Here is a 24,879-nt window from a genome sequence, read left to right on the forward strand (position 1 = left end):
TTATCTGGGTTTGCCACCCACAATATAGGTATCTCTGTTCATCTGTGTTTTCTTGAATCTTCATCTCTCTGCCCTTCTACACTCATGTTCTTCATGAGGGTGCTTTCCCACGCACAGTCCCTGTGCATTCTGACGTCCTTCTTCCAAAACAAACTTTCTGTCCTATGTACTGGTTCTAGTCCTACATGGAAACGACTCTTACCCTCAAGAACACCACTAAGACTAGTGACTCTTTCACTCCCCCACTCATTTATTTTTTTATGTTCAGTTAGCCAGCATACAGTACATCGTTAGTTTTTGATGACAATTCATTAGTTGAGTATATAGCCCACTCATTTACAATTGCTGGTTTCCTGACTTCCCAGGGCCATTCCGAAGGTACTGCTTTCTGTGTTAAAAAAATGTATCTCATCCCTTGTGTTTCATGCCCGATGGCCATCTGTCACTCACCATTTTGTGATATTATTTTGTCATTGAATACTGGCACCAGGATCACAGTCTTCTCCACCCACGTTACGCCTTCATTAAAAATCTCAGACCATATTGGTTGTCCTGCTATCTCCAAAAGTTTCCAGTTCCCTGATCTGCTCAATTCAGCTACCTTCTTGCATAACTAGACTGTCAATATTTCACTGCCAGATATTACTCTGTTTGGGAAATACTATACTTACACAGACACTTTGGTACTTCTCCACAGGCTTTCCATACGTTCCTAGTAAATATTCTTCTTCCTTTCTCTTGACAATTATTTCAGGTTTTTAACAGGCATGGTAGATGACTTTCCCTCTTCGTTTGTTTAAGATAATATTTAACAAATTATGTGTATTTGTGCTCATATTCTCCCCCCCCCCCCGCCTTGGTGGAAGAGATTGTGCTTTGGTTGCTTAAGGCTAATCTGTCTGTGAGTGTGAGTGAGTGAGTGAGTGTGTGAGTGTGTGTGTGTGTGTGTGTGTGTTCTCAATATCTTCACTATGTCCTAAGAAACCTGCTTCCATTCAGCCACACATTCATATCTTCAATAAAACCCTCCTCTCCTATAAACATATAGGACTATTTTTGTGTCTTAGTTACTCGACTTCTCTGCAGGACTCTGATTAACCTCTTTATCCTTCATGAAATTCTTTTCTCTCTGGGTTTATGGGATACCATTATCTACATTTTTGGTCATTTGTTCTATCTCCTTTTTCCTTTACTATTGATATTCTACACAGCTCTTCCCTTGTCTTTCTTCCCTGGATTATCCTCATTCCTTCCTATTCAAATAACATCTATTTCCTAATGGCCCCCAAATATTTATCATTAGCTCATGTCTCTCCCTTGCAGCCTAAGCCAGTTTATTTAATTGCTTAATAGACAACTTTAATTGGGTATTTGCCTGAAAATTTAAAATAAATCTCATGATCTCCCCAGACCTCCTTTATTCTTTCTCTTTTCTTTCTTTCTTTCTTCTGACAGCCTAATCCAGAAACCTAAAAGCTCACTGGGTCATCTAGATTTTTAGTTCCTACCATTTGCATGTCCACCCAAGATCAATTAATTTCATTCCCGTAACCACTCTTGAAACTGTCCAGTTCTTTCTATTCCTATCACTACAACCCTGTTTAATGCTAATATCATGGGTTACCTCTGTTTGAGATGATAATCCTTAGCCGGTCTTCCCTGCCACTAATACTTATTTCTTTAGGGGTTTTCACATCACTTTTGCAAAGTGAACTTACTAAAACATAAATATTATCCTATTATGCCTCTGTTGATACTCATTTGAAAAGGCAAAAAGCAGCCACTGATAATCAAGAGCTCGCTGGGCACTTCAGTTAGGCTTGGCGATGCTCGGTGCTGTACTAGTGCTCACAGCTAGCCTGTGGCGCTCTCCGGCTGCGTAAGCGCAACGGCTCAGGATCGCAGCAGTAGACAAGGCCACTTCATGATTGTGATGGATCAAGACCAAAACATGACCATCTTGTAATCATGTTTCAACAGACGAAAAAATGTTTGCAGACCACCGCAAATGACTGCATATCCCCATCTTCACTAATGTGGCAGATTATGCTGCCTTACCAATCATGGTTTCAGCCTCTCTACATCTTCCTGCCTCCTAGATAAAAATTTTTAAGATGTGCAGTCACAGAAGGACCTCCATTTCCTTATGGCATCTAATTAAAGGCAAAGCCCTGCTTCCTTGACCACTCTTCCTCACCTTACACGTGCCCAAATCCAATCAACTCTTTCTAATCATCCTCTTAGAGACCTACCCCATAGTTCACTATTCTGTGCCACCTCTCCTGTTGCAAAGCTACATCAACCTAACTTTGTTTATATAGGCATGTTCCTGGTGGCCTTTGGGGGGAAGGTGTTGACAGAGTCAGTATTTTCATGTTCCATTTGTGAAGGCTACCATGACCTAATTTCTGTTACCTTATCCTTACCAATTTCTGGCCATTCTAACATTGAGTAGATTGCTGGTTTCTAGACATCAATGACCGGAACTTAATTTGTTTTTGTTTTTTGTTTGTTTTGGTTTGGCTTACTTTGGTTTTGGCATGCCAGTGCCTAATATAGTGCCTGGTACTTAACACAGTTGATATTTGACTATATGAATAAGTGATTTTTTTTTTCAGTTCCTCAGGCACGTTTTAAGTTAGGCTCTGCTACCAATATGAAGGCTATAACAACTTCTGAATAAACATTTGAGTGAATAAATTACTGTTTCTGTCAAAGGGCAAAACTTCATTATAGAATGTTAAGTGAATAGAAAATTAATTGCTTCTAAAGTCAGGGTAGGCCTCTGGGGAATCTGGAACTTATTTCATATTAATTAGAGAAGATGTCATGAAAGGAGGAGGCTTTTAAGAGATGCCGATAAAGAAGGAGGAAGAGGTCATAGAGTGTTTTTAATCAACTTATTAGAGAATCCGTAAACTTCCCTTCTTCTTATACTTTGCTTAAAACTTAATTATGTTTCTTTTTTCTCTGTATTATACAACTTGGTTTCTTTTTATTTTGCACTTGAAGTTACACATTTTAGAATTCATAATTTCCTGATATCTCTAAGAATTTTTATGGGCCTTTAATATATTTTAAAATTAACAATACATTCCTTATGGAATGGTTAACTGATGCCTTTTTTTAGCTTCTGTCTTCTGTACTTGAAACTATCTGCACTAGATACATCAGAATCTGAGTAGTATCTTCTAAACATATGATCATATATTGAATATATATTGACTGAAGTATTCCATATTCTCTGTTAAGAAAAATAATTTCAAAATTAATATGTTCTATTAGAAAGAATAGATACTTTTAAGATTAAAAATACTGTGTACATGTATGTGTACACACACATACATATACAATAAACAGAGAAACAGACATGCAGAAAAGCTGGATGAGTTTCCCGAAGATGACAGATTAGAGAAAGATAATCATGTCTAGGAAAGAGACGCTTTCCCGAATAAGGTGATTTCTAAGAGGTAGTTTTAATTATGGGTACTTAATCCTGTAAGAAGCATTGTACCTGGGAAGAGGAAAATTGGTGCCCTTCATGAAAGATCTTTCTGTATAGTGGTGAAAGCTGAAATCTGACCACAGATACTTGGACTAACATTGAAGATGAAATGCGTAGAACAAAGTAGATGTCATAGTTGAAAAGCATTCAGGTGACACTCTTGGCCTTGAAAACAAGGGAAAAGCTAACACATACAAATGTAAATATATATACAAACGTATCACACACACACACACACACACACACACACATATATATATATACATACACATATCTCTATCTCTCTCTCTCTCTCTCTCTCTCTCTCTCTATATATATATATATATATATATATACACGTATTTATATATCTGTCTATTGAAAGGGAGAGAGAGAGCCATGGGGGAGGAATAAAGACTGATGATGCTGAACATTTGAGAATAACCTGAGAAAAAAATAGCCACGAAATCTGTGAGACCAAGAGAGAGTTGTTGCTCTTATTCCCTAGTGATAGCAAAACATTTCAAAATGTCAGTATAACATGACATGATCTGAAAATGCAGGAACAACTTAATTAGGGTACTTTAGATATGGTATTTCTACTAGCCAAATAGAGCACTTTTTTTCTTTCTTTCTTTTTTAATTTAAATTCAGTTAGCCAACATATAGTACATCATTAGTTTTTGAAGATGTGTTCAGTGATTTATCAGTTGCATGTAACACCCAGTGCTCATCACATCATGTGCCCTCCTTAATACTCATCACCCAGTTACCCCATCCCCGCACCCCTCCCCTGTGAAACCCTCAGTTTGTTTTCTGGAGACCATAGCCTCTCATGGCTCATCTCCCTCTCTGATTTCTTCCCATCCAGTCTTCCCTCCCTTCCCCTATGATCCTCTGTGCTATTCCTTATATTCCACATATGAGTGAAACTGTATGATAATTGTCTTTCTCTGATTGACTTATTTCACTTCATATAATACCCTCCAGTTCATCCATGTTGTTGTAAATGTTTATCTGCTCCCGAGTTCCAAAGAATCCTGGTTATTACCATAGTCAAGAAACATTCTCTTCTCTTTTGTTCAGTATCAGTTCTACATTTTACAATCTCCAATATGAATTTGGATCAGGATAATGCATTTTCAGTTTCTTCCTTATGAGATCCATGTCTCTATTATCTTGAAATTTCATTCCATTTATGTTAACGTTAACCTCTTCTAGCCTTACAGTTTTCTGTTTCTTTTTCATGGAGTCCATGATACTTTAGTGAGGATGCCAAAAAAGGTTGCTGAAATATTGTCTGGTAGACCATTTTTGGGAGATTATACTCCCTCTGATTTTCTTCAGTATGACATTGTTTCATCATTCTGTAATAAATATAAGCATTGTGTTGTTTTTCTCTTCTTTTCCTCAAGTAAGGTAAGATTCTGTTAAGTTTTGACTTAATGAATTTTACACGGTGCTCTTTGTTTCCCGTTTGGGTAGTTGTTTATTACTTCTATCAGGACTTCATAGCGGTTCTGTTGGAAAGCAGGCCAGTGTGCCTAACTCTGCATCTAATCTGGATCTTCTAGAAGACTTTGATTTAATCCAGCTTTATTTTATTAAATTTGCATCTCCTAACCTCCTAGGCTGGTTCTATAATCACTGTATATATAGCTACTAGAATTTGTTACACGTTACAACTTCATAGAGCATTTTAACTGTGGGTAGGGTGGGAGAGACAGTAATATTGTACGGAGGCATTATGCTACAATGGACCTCACCTTACTGTGCATCTAACTATGTATTAGGTACTCTTCCAGGCCCTGGAGATGGCATGAAGAAGGAAATTCTTGAGGATATCTGACCTTTTACAGTTTCTACTCCAGTGAGGAAGGTTAAAAATAAGCAAGGATATGCAAAATGTATAGAATGTTATTGATAAGTGTCAAAGACAAAAAATAAAGGAGGAATGAGAGCTAAGAAGTATGTGCATGTGTGTGCACCCATTTGAGTGTGTGTTTGTGTGTGTGTGTGTGTGTGTGTGTGTGTGTGTGTGTGTGTGTATAGACTAGCAGTAGAAGGCCTCCCTGAGAAAGTGACATTTAAGTAAAGATCTAAAGGCAGTGAAGGATTTCTAGATAGCTGAGATAGGAGCATTTCCGGCAGAGGGAATGTATAGGTCTGAGGGAGGAGCATGCCTGGAGTGTCAGAGAACAACAGAGTACGACAGAGGTGAAGAATCAGGGTGTTCAGTCACAGAAGAAGAGGTCTAAGAGATTAAGGACGTTACGGTCATGTGGGCCATGGTTAGGACTTGGGCTTTTACTCAGATGAGAAGGGAAGCCACTAGAGAGTTGAGTTGATATCTATTGTGTCTGGCTTTTTCTGTCTGTCGTGTTGAGAATATATCATCAGGAATCAAAGGTATAAGTAGAAATAGCATTTAGTAGGCTGTTTGGAAGCATCTAGACCACTGAGTGATGATGGAGTTTTTGTTTTGTTTTGGTTTTGGTTTTGTTCTGTTTTGTTTTGTTTTTTACTAGTGTGATAGTAGTGAGCACAGTAATAACAGCATTTTCAGGATGTGTCTTGAGGTTACAGTCAATAGGAAATTCTGAGGGATTCTATACAGGGTTTGAGAGTAAAAGAACAGTCAAGAAGGATTCTAAGTTTTTGGCCTCATAAATGAAGATCTAGATGTAGTTCTCTACATGTGTACAGGGAGATGTGGAAGAACAAGCACAGGGGGTTGAGTAAAGGGCGTCCTTGACGTAGGAGGAAGACTGTGTACTTGTAATTGAGGAAACCAACTTAAGAAATATTTTGAAGAAGGGGTATCCTCTGAATCAAATTATGATGATAAGTAAGTTGAGAACTGAGGATCAGCCATTGGATGGAGTAGCACAGAAGGCTAATGGTGTTGTTAAAAGCAACAGTTTTGATGGTACTGAATAAGGGAATAGGTGTGAGAGCCAGTTTTTTCTCTTTCTCTTTTCCTTCTTTCATGGGCTAGTTTTTACTTTGCAGTGTAGACCGTGGAAGGCCCATGTTTCTCCTGGTGGTACATACCCCTTTAAAGTCAGGGATATGCTCTCCCGTTTTTCCAGAAGCATGTTTCTCTCCAGACTTTGTTTTTGGTGGTCATGTGATTTTTATTTTACTTTTTCTATGCAGTTGACATATTTTTTTTTTTTCTGAGAAAACAAGAGAAGGTAGAAGCATTAGGAACTACTAATCTAACCTATTTTAAGACTAAAGTTCATATATTTTATTTGAAAATGAATGCATAGACGTCCAGGTCCAGGAAAAAAAGAGGATTTTCGGTGATGTTTCTTTAGTCAACTTCTTTAACACTTTGTATATGTGGTTATTGGGATACTTGATACTCATTTTTGTGATTAGATAATCTAATCAACTCTTGGGCCAAGATTTTTTTTCCTAAAGCTTTTTTAAAGGCTGTTGAAATCACCATTCATTTGGATGCCCACCTGTGGCACTTTGGGACGTTTTCAGTTTATGTGATTGCATTTGTTACAGCTTTTAGTTATTTCTGGATTTCTGTTTTACTATGAAAGAATTGTCCCAGTTTGGGAAATAAGTTATTTGAAGAACCTCCTTTAATCTCAGAATCCCTGAAGGGTAGGTATCTTTATTGTTACTTTACATAGAAAGTATTGATGCTCAGAAAGGTTGAATCACTTTCCAAATGCCAAACAGCTGGTAATCAGTGGAGACAGAATTCAGACCATCTGAGAACAGAATGACTCCAAAACTTTTCATTGCCTTCTTGACTATCTTCTGGCTACCCTAAATTTTCTCATTTTTTATCAACCATCTATAGCTGTGTCTGAAATGAAATGTTTTCTGGACTCTTCACTGTCTTGTTCATACTCCTCAAAGCATATTTGTGCCAATATTTCTCTTTATTTTCCAATATTCTCTTTAAAGAGATGTTACTTAGCAGAACCCAGATACATCTAAATATTGTTTTGTGGTGTCCATTAAATGCTTCTTTCTCAGGCCTATCTCTCTATTTATACATCACTTACTCAGTTTCTGTATAATAGACATCTGGCAATGGGGTGCAGTAATTGAGTTGTACACGGAGTTACCAGTTTATAGACTGTCAGTGTGCATTCTGAGTAATCAGGCATTTCTTCTGATAGCTTGGTGCCCATGCTGCATTACTGGTTAAATATTTTGAATATCATCTTTGACTACATGCAAATTATCAGGTCGCCTTGGCTGTGAGTTGTAGTCAGATAAGTTCAAAGCTGTTTGATTAATTTCCATTGAAATACTCTTAGAGCAGCAAAGTGCATTTGAAAGAGAGCTGAACTTGTAAATAGATGATTGGGGTTCTAATATTGGATCTGAAACTTTTCACTTCTACCATCTTGCATGTATGCCTTAAGCTTGCTGATGCTCAGTTTTCTCTTGTATAAAAGAGGATAAAATACTGATTCCTTCTATCCCACTGAAATATGAAATGCATATGTGTAATTTGGTACACAGTATAAGGAATTCCATTTTTATCATGGTTATGCCGGTGTCTTCAAAAATTTATACACTTCTGTGTGCCTCACTTTCCTCCTTTTTCAAATTGTGAGAGTAATGGTAGCTACTCCATACATTATTGTTTTCTTGTAGTTATCGCTATTATGTGTATATTAGAATAACTGAAATAATGTGATTTAACCAAACTAGGCATTAAAGCTAGTTACCCCTGAAATAATCAATTAGAAGTTTTCCCCTCTGTGAGGAATACTAATTGATTATTCCATTAGATGCTTAGAATAAAAAGATTATGATCAATGACATTTAGAAAGCCAATGATTTCTTTTCATCATTTATAAAGACAACATTGTGTTCTGATTCTACTCTTTATAATTTCATATATAAAAAAGCAAAAACTCCATGTAGTTAAAATAGAAACCCCTCTGATAGGAAAGGGTAACTCTGTTTAACTTGCAGAATACCTGTTCGTTTTTACTGTTCTTGTTCTATTGTAGTGCATTTATTTTTTACTTGTCTCTCTCCCTCCCTCCCTTTCTCTCTCCACCCCCCTCCCCCTTTTGCTGATATAGGTCAAATGGGGAATACCCCACATCCTGCTATAGCTCTTGGTACTTGTGAATGTTACATATTAACTTAGAATGTGCTTATTTTTTTCTCTTCTAAAGTACTCAGAGTCCTTTACAAATAACATTTACCTTTTAATGGAGAATAAATGTAAAGTATTGGAGAACATGTGCCAATAAGCTGCCTTATAGGAACAGAGAATTTAGAAGACAGAAATTGAGAGTTGAGAAAATGTAAATTTTGGAACTTCGTCTAGATTCTTACCTTTAACAAGATATTGTGGCTACTTTATTTTCATGGACTTCTCAATTCTACTAGAAAGTTAGAATCTTCCAGAGTTGTGCAAATACTTGTGTCAACAATTTGATAATTCCTTTGTGAAAATGACCTTCAAGGTAACCCAGAAGTTTCACCTGCTAATTGGTATGGGATCCTGGAGCATATAATCCCCAAACACCACAATCTATGTGCTTTGAAATTTTCAAGTAGAATCCAAGATATTAAAATGTGTCTATCACTTTTAGAGTTTCCCTACTGATGAGATGAACCTGAATTTCCATTTGCTGCCCTTGACAGCATAACATAAAATGTATATTTTCAAGATAGAGTATAAATACTTTTAAAAAAGCCCAAACTACCATTTTATAGCATTTTATTTCATTTACTTTACTAAATTTTAATTAGTATTTTATACATTACAGTTTTTTTCCTGATAGGATATATTCTATTGTCTACAGGCTTTTTTTTTTTTTTTTTTTTTTTTTTTAGCAATTTTGAGTTCTTGATCTTGAATCCAATAATCCTAGTTCATGATCTTAAATCAATTTTAAAAGCCCTCCTTTCAGTTGTGGTTATTTCTTTAAATTAGAGAATCGTTTTAAATATTTTAAAATGTATGGATTATACTATGAGCATTCCCATTATTTGGTGTGCTTGGGAAATAGTCTAGTTTAGCAATATGATGATTACTTATTTCTTTGAATGTATTTCTGATGTTGCCATAGTATCTTTATCTGTATTTAGTCTACATATCTGTCAGTCTGTCTTTATTGACTTTCAAAGGGAAGGCAATAGATCTGCACTGTATAATTACAATTGGCACTTGACACATGGTGGCTTTTTAAATTTAAATTTAATTATACTAGATGAAAAATTAGTTTCCTCAGTCACACTTGCCACCTTTCAGGTACTCAGTACCCACATGTGGCTCGTGGCTACTGTATCGGACAGCACAGATCTATAATATTTTCATCCTTGCAGAAAGTTCTATTGAACAGTGCTCTGCAGAGTGTGCACATGTCGATTACAGGCCTCCTACCTGTACTCCAGTATTACACCCTGTAACATTTGTTTAAATACCTATAGATCGAAATAAAATTAAAAAAATAGTTGGATATGGAATAACCTCCTGTCACAAACTCAAGCAAAATCTTTGTATGATGTTATTATTGGGTCTTAAGAGTGTTGTTCTTAACTGTATGTTACATGCCTTAAAGCTTGCTTTTTCTGCAGGTAGTTATGTTTTAGGACATATAACATAATGTTATAACCACGTATTTTTAATGATTATTATAATACAGTTCAGTTTTATCATAGTTTAATGTATGTGTATATTATGTACATATAATATATATCCATAGAGACATTATTAGCGAAACCCAACAGTGTTAAATGCTAGATTTCGTTAATTTAAATCGTTATGGTTTTGTTGTTCAAAAGTTAACTTTAAGTTAGGAGAAATGAACAAATGAATTTAGAAAACTTTATGAAACTGAATTCGTTCTTCCTTGAAATGGGATTACTTTGAAAGTTTTAAAGAGAAAAATTAACCTGCAGTCTTACATTTCAATAAATACGGGGGTTTTGCTAAGTTATTCATGCTAGTATGTTTTTCCCTTTTGATATACTTACAAGATTTTCTATTTGATTTTTAATATAGAATACATAAGTTATTAGGAGTAATGTCAGTGGTTTGTATTTAAAAGACAAATTTGAGTTTTAATTATCTGTCACTTTATCCTTCCATTGTTTCTTATTATTTGCTTTTATTCTTTTTTTCTTTGCAGCCTTATATTACAGTGCATCAGAAACTATTGTGTTAAAAAAAAAGTTAAGCCTAGAAATCTTATTAAAAGTAGTAGCAATTCAGTATGAAAATGGCTTGTGCTTTCATTGTCATTTTGATGCTTCTGGTGCCAAGAAACTTGAGAAAAAAAAATCTTTAGATTCACATGATAAGCTGACAGACTGAAATATCTTAAGGCTTGAAAGGGCAAGTAGAAGTTATAATTACTGTGTAGCTTCACAATCCTTGTATTGAAACACTCACCTTTGCTATCATGCTGCAGGCCATAGAGCGAGAAAAAGCCGAGAAGTTCAGAAAACTGCAAGATGCCAGCAGATCGGCTCAGGCCCTGGTGGAACAGATGGTGAATGGTAATTACACGGAGTTGATTTAGATAATCTTCTTAGGGATTTGATAAACACATAGGTTCATATTTATCAGCTGAATTATATCAGACAAGCACTTCCTGAATGCAAATTTAAATTAAAGTGAGTTTGTGAGCTTTTTATTATTCTTTCTTAATGCTAAGCAAATTATTAGAGGAAATTCAGCTTTGAGTCCAGTGGAAGAAAATGGGATGTGCTAGAATATTTTATCAATCTGTTGCAGTGAAATCAATTTTAATGCAAATCCTGCTAGCATTTGTCCAAATAATTTAAGAAAACAAGGTTTGCGGAAATCATTGGAAATGTAAGCAATCACATACTATATGTAAACTGATTGTAATCTGATTTTAAGTAATTCTTGCAATATATTTTTCCAAACAGACTAAAATTATGTGTAAGACTTCATCATCATATCTGTTGGCTAATAATGTATTTGACGTTTTCTATGTTGTTTTTCGTTTTTTAAAAAATCATTTTGCAGTGGTCTTCTCAGGGGATATTTTATTTTTTATCCTCGGCTGTTTTTGAGTAAGGTAAAAGTACAAAGCTAACACATTTTTTTCCTTATTTATTTAGAGCACGTGTGGGGAGGCTTGGGGGGGTGGAATGGGGGGGCAGGATGGGGCAGAGGGAGAGAGAGAATCTTAACCAGGCTCCACGTTCAGCATGGAGCCCAAGGTGGATCTCGATCTCACAATCCTGAGATCATGACCTGAGCCAAAATCAAGAGTCCGACGCTTAACTGACTGAGCCACACAGACGCCCCCCCTTCGTTTTCCAAATATTTTTTTCTTTTTTGAGAATGAACTAAAATTAGTTTTTCCTAACAGTGCTTCAGAAGCTGTCTGAACAAAATATGTTATTGACATCAGTTGTGAACAAACTTCTTTGAAATTGTCACTGTCATACTACTGCATTCATTTCCGAATATTAGTAATTTATGAGAATCAGGGATAATGCTATTTTCAAACAAGATTTTTTTTTACATATTTCATAGGATATGTTTACAAGGGTAATAATAACCAAATTTAACAAATGTTTTTGTTGTGCATGTCAGCTTTTTCCAGGACCTGCCTGCATTCTGGAGTATAAATTTTGTATATGAATTGTTTTTTGCCTTAATTGCCATGTTGGCATTAAAAAGTTCAGTGATCTTCCTAGGAAATCAATTCATTTTTTTTCTTTTAACGAGCCCCATGACTGTATTTGGTTAACAGTAAAAACAAGCAGGCATGATAGCTGAGGATTGGGTGAACAAGTTAATGAATATATAGACAATGCAAAATACTGAAAGGTTGTTGTTGAGCTGTATGTTGCTGGGTGGTATAACTGATGAATTTGATAAAAGCATATTCATATTAAATGAAATTGTGTGATCTAAAAAATAGGTTTGTAGCCGCTATACAATTTCCCCGTAGCAACTATATTGCCACTGTTTTAATTTTATAAGCCAATTTAAAATCTATACTTTTAAATGGTCTCCTTTCATAATCAAATGTCAAGCATACCTTAGATCATTATTCAAAAAGCACTTAAAATTTAGAAATGTATGGAATGATTTTTTTGGTAATTAAAACCGCATACAGGTTTAAAATGATTAGTGATAATGTTTTCTAGATTATTGCCCTCAAAGCTCTAAATTTAGGAGGCATGAAGAAAAATCAGGGTATTTAAGCTTCTCATGTGTTATGCCAATAAAGATAAGGTGTGACTATTAAGTGATTAGGCTCAAATTTGGACTATACCTAGAGCATAGTTCTGCTCCATTCAGTCACACATTTTATGTGATTACTAAAAAGTAGACTCAAGGATTCTAACTTTTGGTTCTTTTTTTTTTCAGTCTTACACAGAATAAATTTCCTAACATTTATTTTATGTCATTGTGCAAACCGTGAGTGAGGGCAGACACATGCCTAAGTGTGTGGAGTACCTCTCTCCAGGTGTATTTCATTGGGACCCCTCACCCTAATTTTCAGTAGCTCTGCTGGCATAGAACCAAAAACTGGAGTTTACTGGTTTGGCTCATGAAGCTGAAGGACAAAATGAGGTTCCTCTAAACCAGGTTTCTTAACCGTTATCTCGGTTAAGGTCTTAAATTTACAAGCCCAGAATTTCTTTTCTCAGGTTTAAGCTATGGAGTTAGAATAAAACTCATAACCATATAAAACACATACATTCTTGTATGTGTAAGGGAAGAAAATAAGAGTGGAATCATGGTAATTCATTTATGACCTCATGTAAATATTTATTCCTTCTAACCACATCTCTTGTCCTCAAAAATTAATATAAAGACAAGTCATTCTTGTACAGTGTTTATTAATATTATGCAACTAATACAAATTTATAGTTTATGTTTTATGTGCTAACAACATTTAACACATTTATAGTGTAAAATAGATGTAAGAATAGCATAACTAATATCTTTAAAAGCATTTTATATTTTCTACGTATGTATACATACATAGAAAGCTGAATTTTCTACTTCAGATAATTTACTGTAAGTTTAGAGTGTTGTGTTTTATGTGTGTGTGTATATATATGTATATATATATACACACACACATGTATACATATATATATATCTGGAATGGTCTTAGAAGTCCTCTTTTAGAAAGACAATTATCATATGTTTTCACTCATTTATGGAACATAAGAAGTAGGAAGATCGGGAGGAGAAGAAAGGGAAGAAGAAAGGGGGGGTAAACAGCAGGGGGAATGAACCATGAGAGACTATGGACTCTGGGAAACAAACTGAGGGCTTCAGAGGGGAGGGGGCTGGGGGAATGGGATAGGTTGGTCATGGGTATTAAGGAGGGCACGTATTGCACTGTGCACTGGGTGTTATATGCAAGTAATGAATCATGGAACTTTACATCAAAGAGTAGGGATGTACTGTATGGTGACTAACATAATAAAAAATATCATTAAAAAATAAATAAAAAGTAATGCATCACTTATTAAAAAAAAAGAAGTCCTCTTTTAAATTTTCTTTTGGAATGAAAATCTAAGACCTGCAAAAAAAAAAATTCCTAAATACTTGTATCATTCTGGTTCAAAACAGGTGTAAAATATATCAGACATATTTTTAAATCCACTTTTGGTCATTTCTAAGTATCTACTGAAAGAATGAATTTTTAGCATTACTCAAGAAATACAGAAAGCAAAACCTATTAGTCTCAAAGGCAGTTTGTTAAAGGAAATTAAGAAAGGTGCTAAGGAAAAGGGGGAGTGTCTTAAAATTCTTAAAAGTGCAGAGATTACCATGATGCCAATGTAGAAGTGCCTTTGACTTGATGTTGCCGAATTTTGTTAAAAATCAGTCTTATGTCCTGAAAACACTCTTTCTCATAACATGTGTTTAGTTTTGCAGGGTCACATAGAAGTTAGAATCAATTTAAAGACAATTTTCATTTTGGCTGTACTTTATCAAATGCAAAGACTTACTTGCAGAATATTAAAGTACAGTTAACATTAAATATTTTGTGAATTTTAATATTAATTGTGAGTTTCCTAATAAAATGATTGATACTTGGAAAATATGCATAGAAACAGTAAGAGACTCATATTAATTTATTTGGAACCTTTTTTATAACCAAAAAAGGAGGTTGCATCAATTACTTGCATACTTTAAAGTTTTACATGAACATTTTCCTTATGGACGTCCCAGTTCTTGTGCAAGCATGTACGTGATCCTCATGACTGTAGTAGGCTAAGTAGGCTACGGTGCTGCTAACAGAGAGCATGTTAGCTTAAAAATCACGTTTCTAAGTTTTTAACATGGATTTTGGTATAATGAACGGATGTATCTATTCCTTAACTGTATACTTTTTGAGCTAACATTAAATTTATCAGTCCTGTCAACATCATTTGATTAGAAAAGTATAGGAGTAGTTTGAGAGAGTGGTGGATGGTGGAGAGAAATTCTTACTAGAGAAATTTTTCACAAATATAATTTTTATGAAGCTTATTGTTACTATATAAGATGGGAATAAGAACTTTAGTCGCAAGAAATTGTTGGCTTTCTAGAGTTTTAATGAGAGCAAATGGGAGACTAGATTGGGTACCTAGTGATCTAATTTTGTTTCCTGTAGCTGTGTTACATTGAAAAGGGGGATTTCCAAATTTGTACTTACTTCCTTTTTTTTTTTTTTAAAGATACGGCATAACATTCTCAAAGGTTTGTTTTTATAGTTTTTCATTTAAACACAAAAATGGTACAATAAAAATTTTAGAAAATTTCACACCTAATATGATAAAGAATCTCACTTCTGTATCAGTACTATTGATTATTCATTAATGAATCCTAATTTCCTAAGATTGTATGTCAAACAGTTTTTAACTGATCTGCTTACTTCAAAGCAAAAGCTTTTCAGTGTGTGAGATTATGGGATTTCAGGACAATCTAGAATATTTTTATATCTAATCATTTGCTTTATTTTTGTTTAGATTAGACTTTATTCTTAATTTTGTTTGTAAAATAATGTTCTTGCATGTTTATGTAGTTTCCTTATCAGGTATAAAAGAAGACTGGTTTAGATAAATTGTTTTCCTTTATTAATACTAAGATTACCAAGAAAATAGTTGTATCAAATATTTATTCAGAAACATATATAAGCAAAGCTCATTTTCCCCTTCTTTAAGGTATAAAATTGTTGTACCACAATTTCCAGAGGAGATAATATAGTATAATTATCTAACACGGTTAGTGATGTTTTCTACATTAAACAGTACTTCCCTTTCAACTTCTAATTGTGGTTTCCTGTATGTTAATTAAGAATCTGAAGACAATCACATTAAAGAAATGTTTAAATAAAAGTGGTAATTATTAGTATATTAGACTAGAAAAATATTTCAAAACCATCATCCCTTGAGTGTTAGATTATAGTGTTTAAGGTGATACCTAATAGTAAGTCTGCTAAGAATTGGAATTAAATAGTACAGACTGATAACACAGACAAGGACTCCTCTTATCTATAATATTATCTATGTAACTGCATTTTTAGTATTTCTGTTTATAGCTCATTAAGTACTTCACATGAGTGATGCCATTTGAGTATGGGCAACCAAATTTTGTCAGATTGGTAAGGACAGGGATTATAGTCAGTTTGGCTTACCTCAAAGCCAAACTTCTCATCTTCTCTTCACATCATTGTGAAGGATTTTTAGTGACAGTAATTCTTTTAATTATATATTTTAATGGGAAGACATTTTGCAACTGGTCTGTATAATAGTGGGGCGTGGAAATAGTATTATTTGCAATAGTCCAGCCCCTCCATTGTAAATGAGTAGCTTTCCCCACAGTTGGACTCATTTCCTCTTCTCTTACTCTCTCAATTCTGGGCAATTTGATTTACATCTCCTATTTCTCCATGTGACACTTGGGGATAATGGTCTACACAGAGTTCACACTGAATAAATGTTGTTAATTGACAGACACATCATTCTTTGACTCCAGTCTCCAAAGGAAAAAACTTTGTGCTTGTGTGTGTGTGTGTGTGTGTGTGTGTGTGTGTGTGTGTGTGTACGTGTACGTGAGAGAGAGAGAGAGAGAGAGAGCGCGCGCGATGGGAGAGAGAGGGGAAGAAGGTCATAGTGGTCACTGTCGTTGAAGAAAATTAGTCATAAAACAAATACTGAGTAGGGATCTGGCCTTTGTCTCTCATAATTCAGTGATATTTAAAATAGAAAAACGTGAAAAACTCTTTTAGTAAACTTATGTGTTATATTCACTAGGGGTGTAAATTTTATATAAACCTATTAACCTTTAAAAGCTATTATTTTTAAAAAAGCTATTGTATAAAAGTTAGTGTGGTCGAAGAAACCCCTAGAATTTAGTCTACAATACTCAGGCCTTATTTTTATGGACTTAGTAAATTTTTATTACATTTTAGGCTGTTATATTGGATGCCAAATGGGCTTGTAATGACCCTCACCTAATATGCAATAAAAATTGGAGACTATTTATTAAAACTTCATTTTGAGTTTCCATTCTAAGCACAGGTTTTGCATTATTCTACTCTGGCTTCATGGCTAATGATGAATATACTTGATGAGGAATACTTCACTTTAAGTGGCAGTTCTGAAGTACTTGCATGGAAGGTGGTGCACAATTAAAATTATTCTAACAGTCTGTTATGCACTGTACACAAGTAATAAAATTAATGGATGCACTTGAAGTAATGATCCATTTCCTCTGGGTGCAATATATTTATTCATGGACTATTTCAGGGGTTGTTTAGAATATGAGATGTGAATGGATTATGATCCATTATCCCTGAGATTCCAATGTGCTACTACAAAATGGCTTCCATAAGTATTCTTCATAATGCCTGGTGAGCTAGTGTTTGTATTCTTAAGTAGCTAACAAAAAATTAGAAAAACAGATGCTCAAATGATTGATACTTAAAAATTTACAGATATTTACACTTAAAAAGTGTCATAAAACTTAAAATTTTCAGTTGGGTTAAGGAGCATATAATTTTATGAAATATACATAAAACAGTTACATATAATAGTAAAATTATTCATGTCCCAGTATTCATTTGGGAAACAGCATCCTTATTTTGTCTATAAAAGTTTTAAGAGACTTTGTCATAATAGATGGCTAATTCATGAAGTTGAAGTAGTGGCATTTATATTTTTAGTTTAAGAGATGTACATGAAGTACTGTGCCATGTACCAGTGCTTTTGATCCTTCTCCCAAGTATTTGAAAGCAAATTTGAAGCAAGAGAGACTGTGCATGTTCGTGCTTGGCTTTTTGTGTCTGTGGGTATTGCTCACATAATGTTCATATTCATATGAAGTAAGCTATTGATTTGGTGTCACGTGAGTTCACAAGTATACTGTATTTATTTATTCCTTACCCACTCTAAGCTGAGGACTCCATCAGATACTGCCAGTGGAGACCTTTTTCTCAAAGGGGTTTAGAGTTTAGAAGGACAGGTTACACTCTTGTTGAGCAGGAAGTATATTCACACATGAAGTAATAACAATATTTACATGCAAATCATTCATAACATATCATATCCTCTGTGGTCAACATCATATCTTTGCCAGTGACATGTGGAAGTTTCTGTTTTTAATTTTTGGCACGGTTGCCCTTTATAACTTTAATTGCAAATGAGTATGGGATATATGGCCAAATATTCCAAGCTTTGCTAATTACATATTATTTGCTGTAACATTGACTAATATTTATTGGTTGCCAGTCTATGTCAGACTGTGTAACTGCTTCACACATATTAACTCAGAACCCTCATAGGTATCCTATGAGGTCAATTCTATTTTAGCCTCATTTCATGGATGAGAAAGATGAGATCCGGTGGGATCAAATAATTGAAACTCTTTTACCCATTTAGTAAAGGGAGTGAAATTTGAACTCAGTTCTGCCTAATACCAGAGCTCTTACTGTGAATTTCGGTAACTTTCTGTTCCCCTTCACCCTAATATGAAGATCCTTCTTTTACTTATTATTGTATTTTAATCACCTTTATTTGGCTAAAAAATCAATATGTTAATAAGTAGAGAGTATTATAGATTTCATAGTGGATTTGTACAAAATTTGCTTTTCTTATTTATTTTAATTCCTTCTGCAGTGATGTTTAGCATCTGGACATTTTTTTTTGGCCTGACATATTGAGCTGATAGTTGTGGGAAATGATCAACAAGGATACATTAAATTCTATCCCTAGATTTTAATAGATACCAAAGGACCTATTGGTTGCTCATTATAGTTTGATTTATATTTTTCTGATTAGATTAACATGTATTATTCATATTGAAAATTACCTTATGGTTTTATTTTTTCATTTGAGAGGGGTGGCTCTTTATATGATTGACCTCTGTCAGGGACAGTGAGGTATTTTTCTATGTATTTCCTTATGATTTAGAGAAATGTTAAATAAGACTCAGTGCAGCAGTATCAGTTCATCAGTGCCTTTAAATTACTTTAGCATCTCTGACCTGCCTATATTGGAATTGGACGACCGTGGTCTTCCTTCTTCTAAGTGCTTATTCAAGTTTAACATATGCTGAAAATATTTCCTCTAAACATCTGATAATTTAAATCCAGGGCACATTTTGAATCATTATCTAACATAATATAACATTTCTCCCTTGTGTATTTTTAAATTATTCCCTTTTGTTTTCCAACAATGTTAACATTTTATCATAGTATTTTTTTTCTCAAATTGAATGCCTGTATGACCAGTGTTTTGGATCCTTCTCTTACACTTTGTAGCAAACATGATCATTTTGCAACTACAGTTACTTAGTGGCATCCCCAAAGCCTAGTTTGATACAATTCTTGGTCATTGCTTCAAACCAAATTATCGCAAACCATATATCACACAAAGCATCCAGATTTCTCAATAAAGCCAATTGTTTCCTTAACTATTAGGAGAGTATTAGAAGAATTTTTTAGCTTCTACAAACCTGTTATAGTTGTATATATGGATATTTGCATGTTTTGTTTTTACACTTTATTTTAAATGTTATTTTTCTTTAAAAATATGTCAGCCAAAGAAGGAAGAAAAGGTTGTTGCCAATAATATTTGCAAAGTTTGTATTCTCCAATGTCCTATCAAAAGTTTGAAATTAGTGGAGTTAGAGTTACATTTCAAATCAATTGAGAGATGTGGTTTGGTGCATAACATAATTACAACAAAACGAAAACTAGAATATCCGAGCAGAGGAGAATAAAAAAGTGTAATATATTATAGTCGTTGAATTCAAATCTATATTTTTTAGGCTTTAAAAAGAGTGAAGTGGGAGGCATGTTTGTAAAATCACAGGCCTTCTGTTTGCTGGAGATGGTCTTTAGACCCCTTAACAAATTCCTTGCCCATTAACTAAATCACATTACTAGAAAGTCAAGTAGAACTAACAATCATAAAAGTAGATTTTTCTTAGACAACTTGGTCTTCACTAAATCACTTTAACCCATAGGTGTTTTAATCTAGAGGAAGAATTTTATAGTGAGTTCATGATCCCTTTGGAGATCCCTGTGGATATGTGTAGGAATAGGAAACACATAATATTTCAAAAATATAAGGAAGTTATCAATGCTATCATAGCTGTATTTTAAAATGCATATCATATTTAATATTTTTATATAATGTAATTTATTAAGGAAGTTACTGTATAAATTAATACGGTGTGTCTGTGTGTGTGTGTGTAAGAACACCTAAATTTTGTCAACTAACTATAGAGAGTATTTTAACACATAGCATTACATGATGTTGTTATTCTTTCTTGGTATGTATAGGATGTTATATACTGGATTGGCATTAGTCATCACATAGCACATTATGACAAACTTAAATAAAATAGTATATATTAAAAGACACCAAATTCCTAACACATAATAGATTCTCCAGAAAGCTAAAGGTGATAATGATGTGCTTACGTTTCCATTTTGCCTTTGATAGATTTTTTTCTGCTTTAGTTTTGTTATAGATGATTTTAAAATTATCAGATCAACTTCCACATTTATAAATGATATGTAAGTAACATGAAAACCTTCTTTCATCTTAGAAGGATTACTTTTTAGTGCTTGTTTCCCTTCTTTGGATCCATGGAAAATCTGCTTATTTCTGCCTTTCTATAGCAGAAACAGAGAATTACTGCATTTTGATAAAAACTCCTTTCCTTTTTTTATTAAAATCCAAATAATAACATTTCAGCTAATTCCCAAACCATTTAAAAAATACAAATGTTAGTGTTTCAATGTACATTTCAATAGCATACATGGTAGTTAACAATTATTTGGAATCCTCCAAAAGATTTGTTTTGTCCATAATCAATCTTCCAATCCCCTTTAGAGCTTTGACACTTTTTGTTTTTATTTAAATGCATTCTACTCTTCTGCATCTTGTGTGTCCTTATTTATTTTATTACATTCATACTCTTGATGAGATGCATCTCTAATAATTTATAATCAGTAGTCAGAAATCCTGTTGGTACTTCTATTTCTTTATCAGTAAATAAATTATCTGTTCAAAATCCTTCATATGATAAATACTTTTAAACTTGAGACACACAGGTTTTCAGATGTCTTGCAGTCTGTGGCTTCAGTGGATATATTTTAAAAATCTTCTTTCTAGAGGGTGTTAATGCTGACAGCATCAAACAAGCCTCAGAACAACTGAACAGCCGGTGGATAGAGTTCTGCCAATTGCTAAGCGAGAGACTTAACTGGCTGGAGTATCAGAACAACATCATCACTTTCTATAATCAGCTACAACAATTGGAGCAGATGACAACTACTGCTGAAAACTGGTTGAAAACCCAACCCACCATCACATCAGAGCCAACAGCAATTAAAAGCCAGTTAAAAATTTGTAAGGTAAGATTCTTTCCTCCTATTTGGATCATGATCAACAGGAATTTCTTGGCAATTTCCAGAAGAATAGCAAATTATATAATAAAAAATTCCCTTTGAAGGGTTTAAACACAATAAAGATCAAAATGTAAGTGAAGAAAATGAGTTTAAATAGATAATGTATGATGACTGGATCCTAAAAAAATATATTTAGAGCACTTACACATGGCTAATTGATTTTGTCAGTTTGCAGAATGGTGAAGCAGTTTTGGAGTATGGAAACTACACATATCCTATGAGAAATGGCCAATAATTTGGAGCTCTTTTTTACAGCAGCTCATGTGCTAGAAGCAAAACTCAGTCATATGTTAAAAAAGTGGAATCCACACAAACACAAGCAGCTGATGTACTATATAATTGGGTATATGAGGAAAATCTTTAAAACTGACAGTTCACTCAAATTAGGATAATTTGAGGAAGGTTTCCTTACCAAAATATTTCATCATTGTGCTTGGAGTATAGCGGGAACCATAAGGGAAAGTACAGTAACCCTGAATCAGAGCCAGAACCATTCTGACGACAGAAAGGATTAGAGGGAGAGAAGTTACAGAAACCTAGAAAGGAGCGAGTTGGACACCCATTGTAAAGACAGCCTTAAGAACCAGCCCACATGCTTTCACAGGAATGGAGTCTTATTCTCCTGAGTTCTAGAAGCAGACAGTGGATCCAGAGGGCCAAACAAGGTATAACTGGCACCAAGGAAACTGAGAAAGAGATTAAAAGAGTATGTGTTCAAATGTAAGAAAACCAGAGTTCTACAATAATGAAGATCACTTGAACTTTTTGCATGGTTACTATGAGCTGAATGCTTTTCATGGAAAGTGGGAAATTGGATAGATGAAAAGGTTTCTAGGATGAACCTCAATGATAGACTGAGATGGCTAGGTTTAATCTAAGAAGCGGTAAATGGAGGTTAATGTGCATACTTTGGAAAGAATCGTTTAAATAATGGGAGACTGGAGATGGAGAGGTGACAGGGTTGGTTTGGAGGTGCTATTATGCCCAGGAAGGGACGGGGAATTCAAAGATATTTTGAAGGGGAAAATGTTGAAGGACCTGATGATTCTTTCACATATTGGTCCTATAGCTTTACTAGGAAATGACTAAACTCAGGAAATATATTTTAGATAAGGAATATAGGGCAGAAAGGCATTCAGTTTTTTAATGCAAATATGCAAATCTAGGGAATATCTAATGCTTAGAGACATATTTTGCTGTTAATAGAATCTGTGCCTTTTTTTTTCTGTGAATCCATGGAATACTCCACCTACATTATTTGTTGTTATGAAATCTGATGATCTTACCTTAACCTGTTTCTTGAGATTCAGATACAAAAAGTAACCATAAAATCTAAAAAATACATTCACCCATAAAATAAATTGTCAATATCTGTAGTGTTGCTGAGAATGACTCAAAGTGTATTAGCTGGCTTGTGTTGCCTGACAGATACCACAGGATAATTGGTGGCTTAAACAACAACCACAACGAAGGAGCTGTAGAAAGGCCAATGTGAATACTGGACAGAGAGGTGTGAGGGTTAGGGATGAAATGAAAGATGGAGGCAAAAAGACAGGTGTACAGGAGACAAAGCAAGGACTCTTGGGGCCTGGAGGATATTGGTCTTTATCTGAGGAACAAATGGAGATCATTGGTGGTTACACATCTTAAATATTCTCTTGAGGTTAAGGAAGTCATCCTAAGTGAAATTATTTCTTTCTTCTGCATTCAGCCACAAGGTTCCAAATTTTGATGACATAATTCCATCCTTCTTCATCACCCCTTACTCTTTTTCTCTGCACCTTTGTTTGCTATTAACTTGATGAATCAACTAGGGTAAAATATTTAGCAGGATAAGCTCAGAATCATTCATGCAAAAGTTAACATTATACTATTTCGCTATGATTAATGCTAGGTAAATAAATTATTCCATCTTGTTTGTCAGTGCATTCTGTTATTTGGAGATGTTTTCTAAGATTAGACCACAGTATTAGCTCCAAATATAATGCTTGCCAGAACTGGTTCTTCATATGGGGGTGAGAGAGCCCTTTGGGAATTGGAAGATATCCATGGACCCTTTCCCAAGAAAAATGAAAAAGTTTTTCTATCAGATAAACATAAAAATTTGAAGGATAAACAGATTCAGGGAGGATGCCTTACTCGGGAGGACTAACCACATTAAGGCCCTTTTGTGGAAATAATGAGTAATTGTTAACATCTTTTAAATGTTTAATATTTCAAGTCAAAATGATCTCTCCTGTGACTTACTTTCAGAACTTTAAGGTCTCAATTGAACATTTGCCCAAATGTTTTATTAGTTTCCAAGTCCCCTTTGTTTTGCAGAACACACTTTACTATACTGTAGGCTCCTTCTATATCCCTAAACAGGAAGAATGATGGCCCTCCATCTGGCCAAATGTAAATCAGGTTCTTAAGTGTTTCACAGCAGATATCAATGCTACCATTTGTAAGCCTAGTGTACAAAGTGCATGTCTTTAATTCTGTAATCAAAAACACCGAGTATTACCCTTTAGCTCTTGTCTTATTCTTCATCCATGGATATGCACCTACCTTATAGCTTTTGATTGAGAGGCTTTATATTGGAATGGGAGATATGGGTCATCTCTCTATTTATATAAATTGCTTTCATCTTCAGTTATAAAAAGAATTTGATCGTCAGAGATTAACCTACCTGAATCAACTCTTACTGTTATAACCACATAGCAACATTCCTCTGAAAGTTATCTTTTATCTTCTAAAAATTGTTAGCAAGTGACAGTGCCCATTAGGTAGTCTTGCAACTATGAAAGAACCTTGGGATACATTTATCTTACTGAATCCTAAGACAAAAGTTACTCTCTCCAAAACAGTATGCATGCATCCAAAAAATAACTTGTTCTTTTTTCCTTTTTGTCTTTTCACTTTGACTCCCTGGAAGCTCAGATTTATATTTAGTTCATAATTACTGTAATTCTTTGCATTTTCCCCTCCTCCTAATTGGTTTGTAATCTGATTTAAAAATTTTGTCTTTTTTTTTTAACATTTTAAATGGTAAACAATCCCGAAGTACTTTTTTTCTAAAGGTAGCAGGAGTGTGAATCATAAGTAAGCAGGCATGGTAATAATACTTAAAGAGCATTTGGACATTCTCTTTGAATTCCTACTATATGTTATCAGAGACATATGAATTGCAGCTTCACTGGAAACAAAAGAGAAGGAAAACATTCTCATTTGAACAGCACTGTTCCATAGAAATATAATGCAAGCCATGAATTTGAGCCATGTGTGTAGTTTTAAATGTTCTAGAAACAATACTAAAAAAAGGAAAAAGAAACAGGTAAATGAATTTCAATAATGCATGTTATTTAAAATGGCAAATTGAAAATATTATCATATCAAGATTCAATCAGTATTTCAGACTATGTGTTAATATTGGTATATTTTAATACTAAGTCTTCAAAATTCAATGTATGTTTTATAATGACAGCACATCTGAAT

The 24,879-nt window shown here is 34.3% G+C and overlaps 1 protein-coding gene across 11 annotated transcripts in view; it reads left to right on the top strand.

Annotated features, from left to right (window-relative positions):
• Positions 1–24,879, top strand: part of DMD (dystrophin) — a 2,097,152-nt gene that overhangs the window by 755,877 nt on the left and 1,316,396 nt on the right. For all 11 annotated transcript variants that reach the window (XM_087859359.1, XM_087859361.1, XM_087859356.1 and 8 more), the window contains 2 exons: positions 10,900–10,987; positions 21,107–21,348. In XM_087859359.1, coding sequence (XP_087715485.1) covers positions 10,900–10,987; positions 21,107–21,348 — 330 coding nt within the window. The remainder of the gene's footprint in view (positions 1–10,899; positions 10,988–21,106; positions 21,349–24,879) is intronic.

The sequence above is a fragment of the Ursus americanus genome, chromosome X, assembly GCF_024610735.1.
Source record: "Ursus americanus isolate L20-20 chromosome X, mUrsAme1.1.p, whole genome shotgun sequence".
In the NCBI taxonomy this organism is placed as follows: Eukaryota; Metazoa; Chordata; class Mammalia; order Carnivora; family Ursidae; genus Ursus; species Ursus americanus.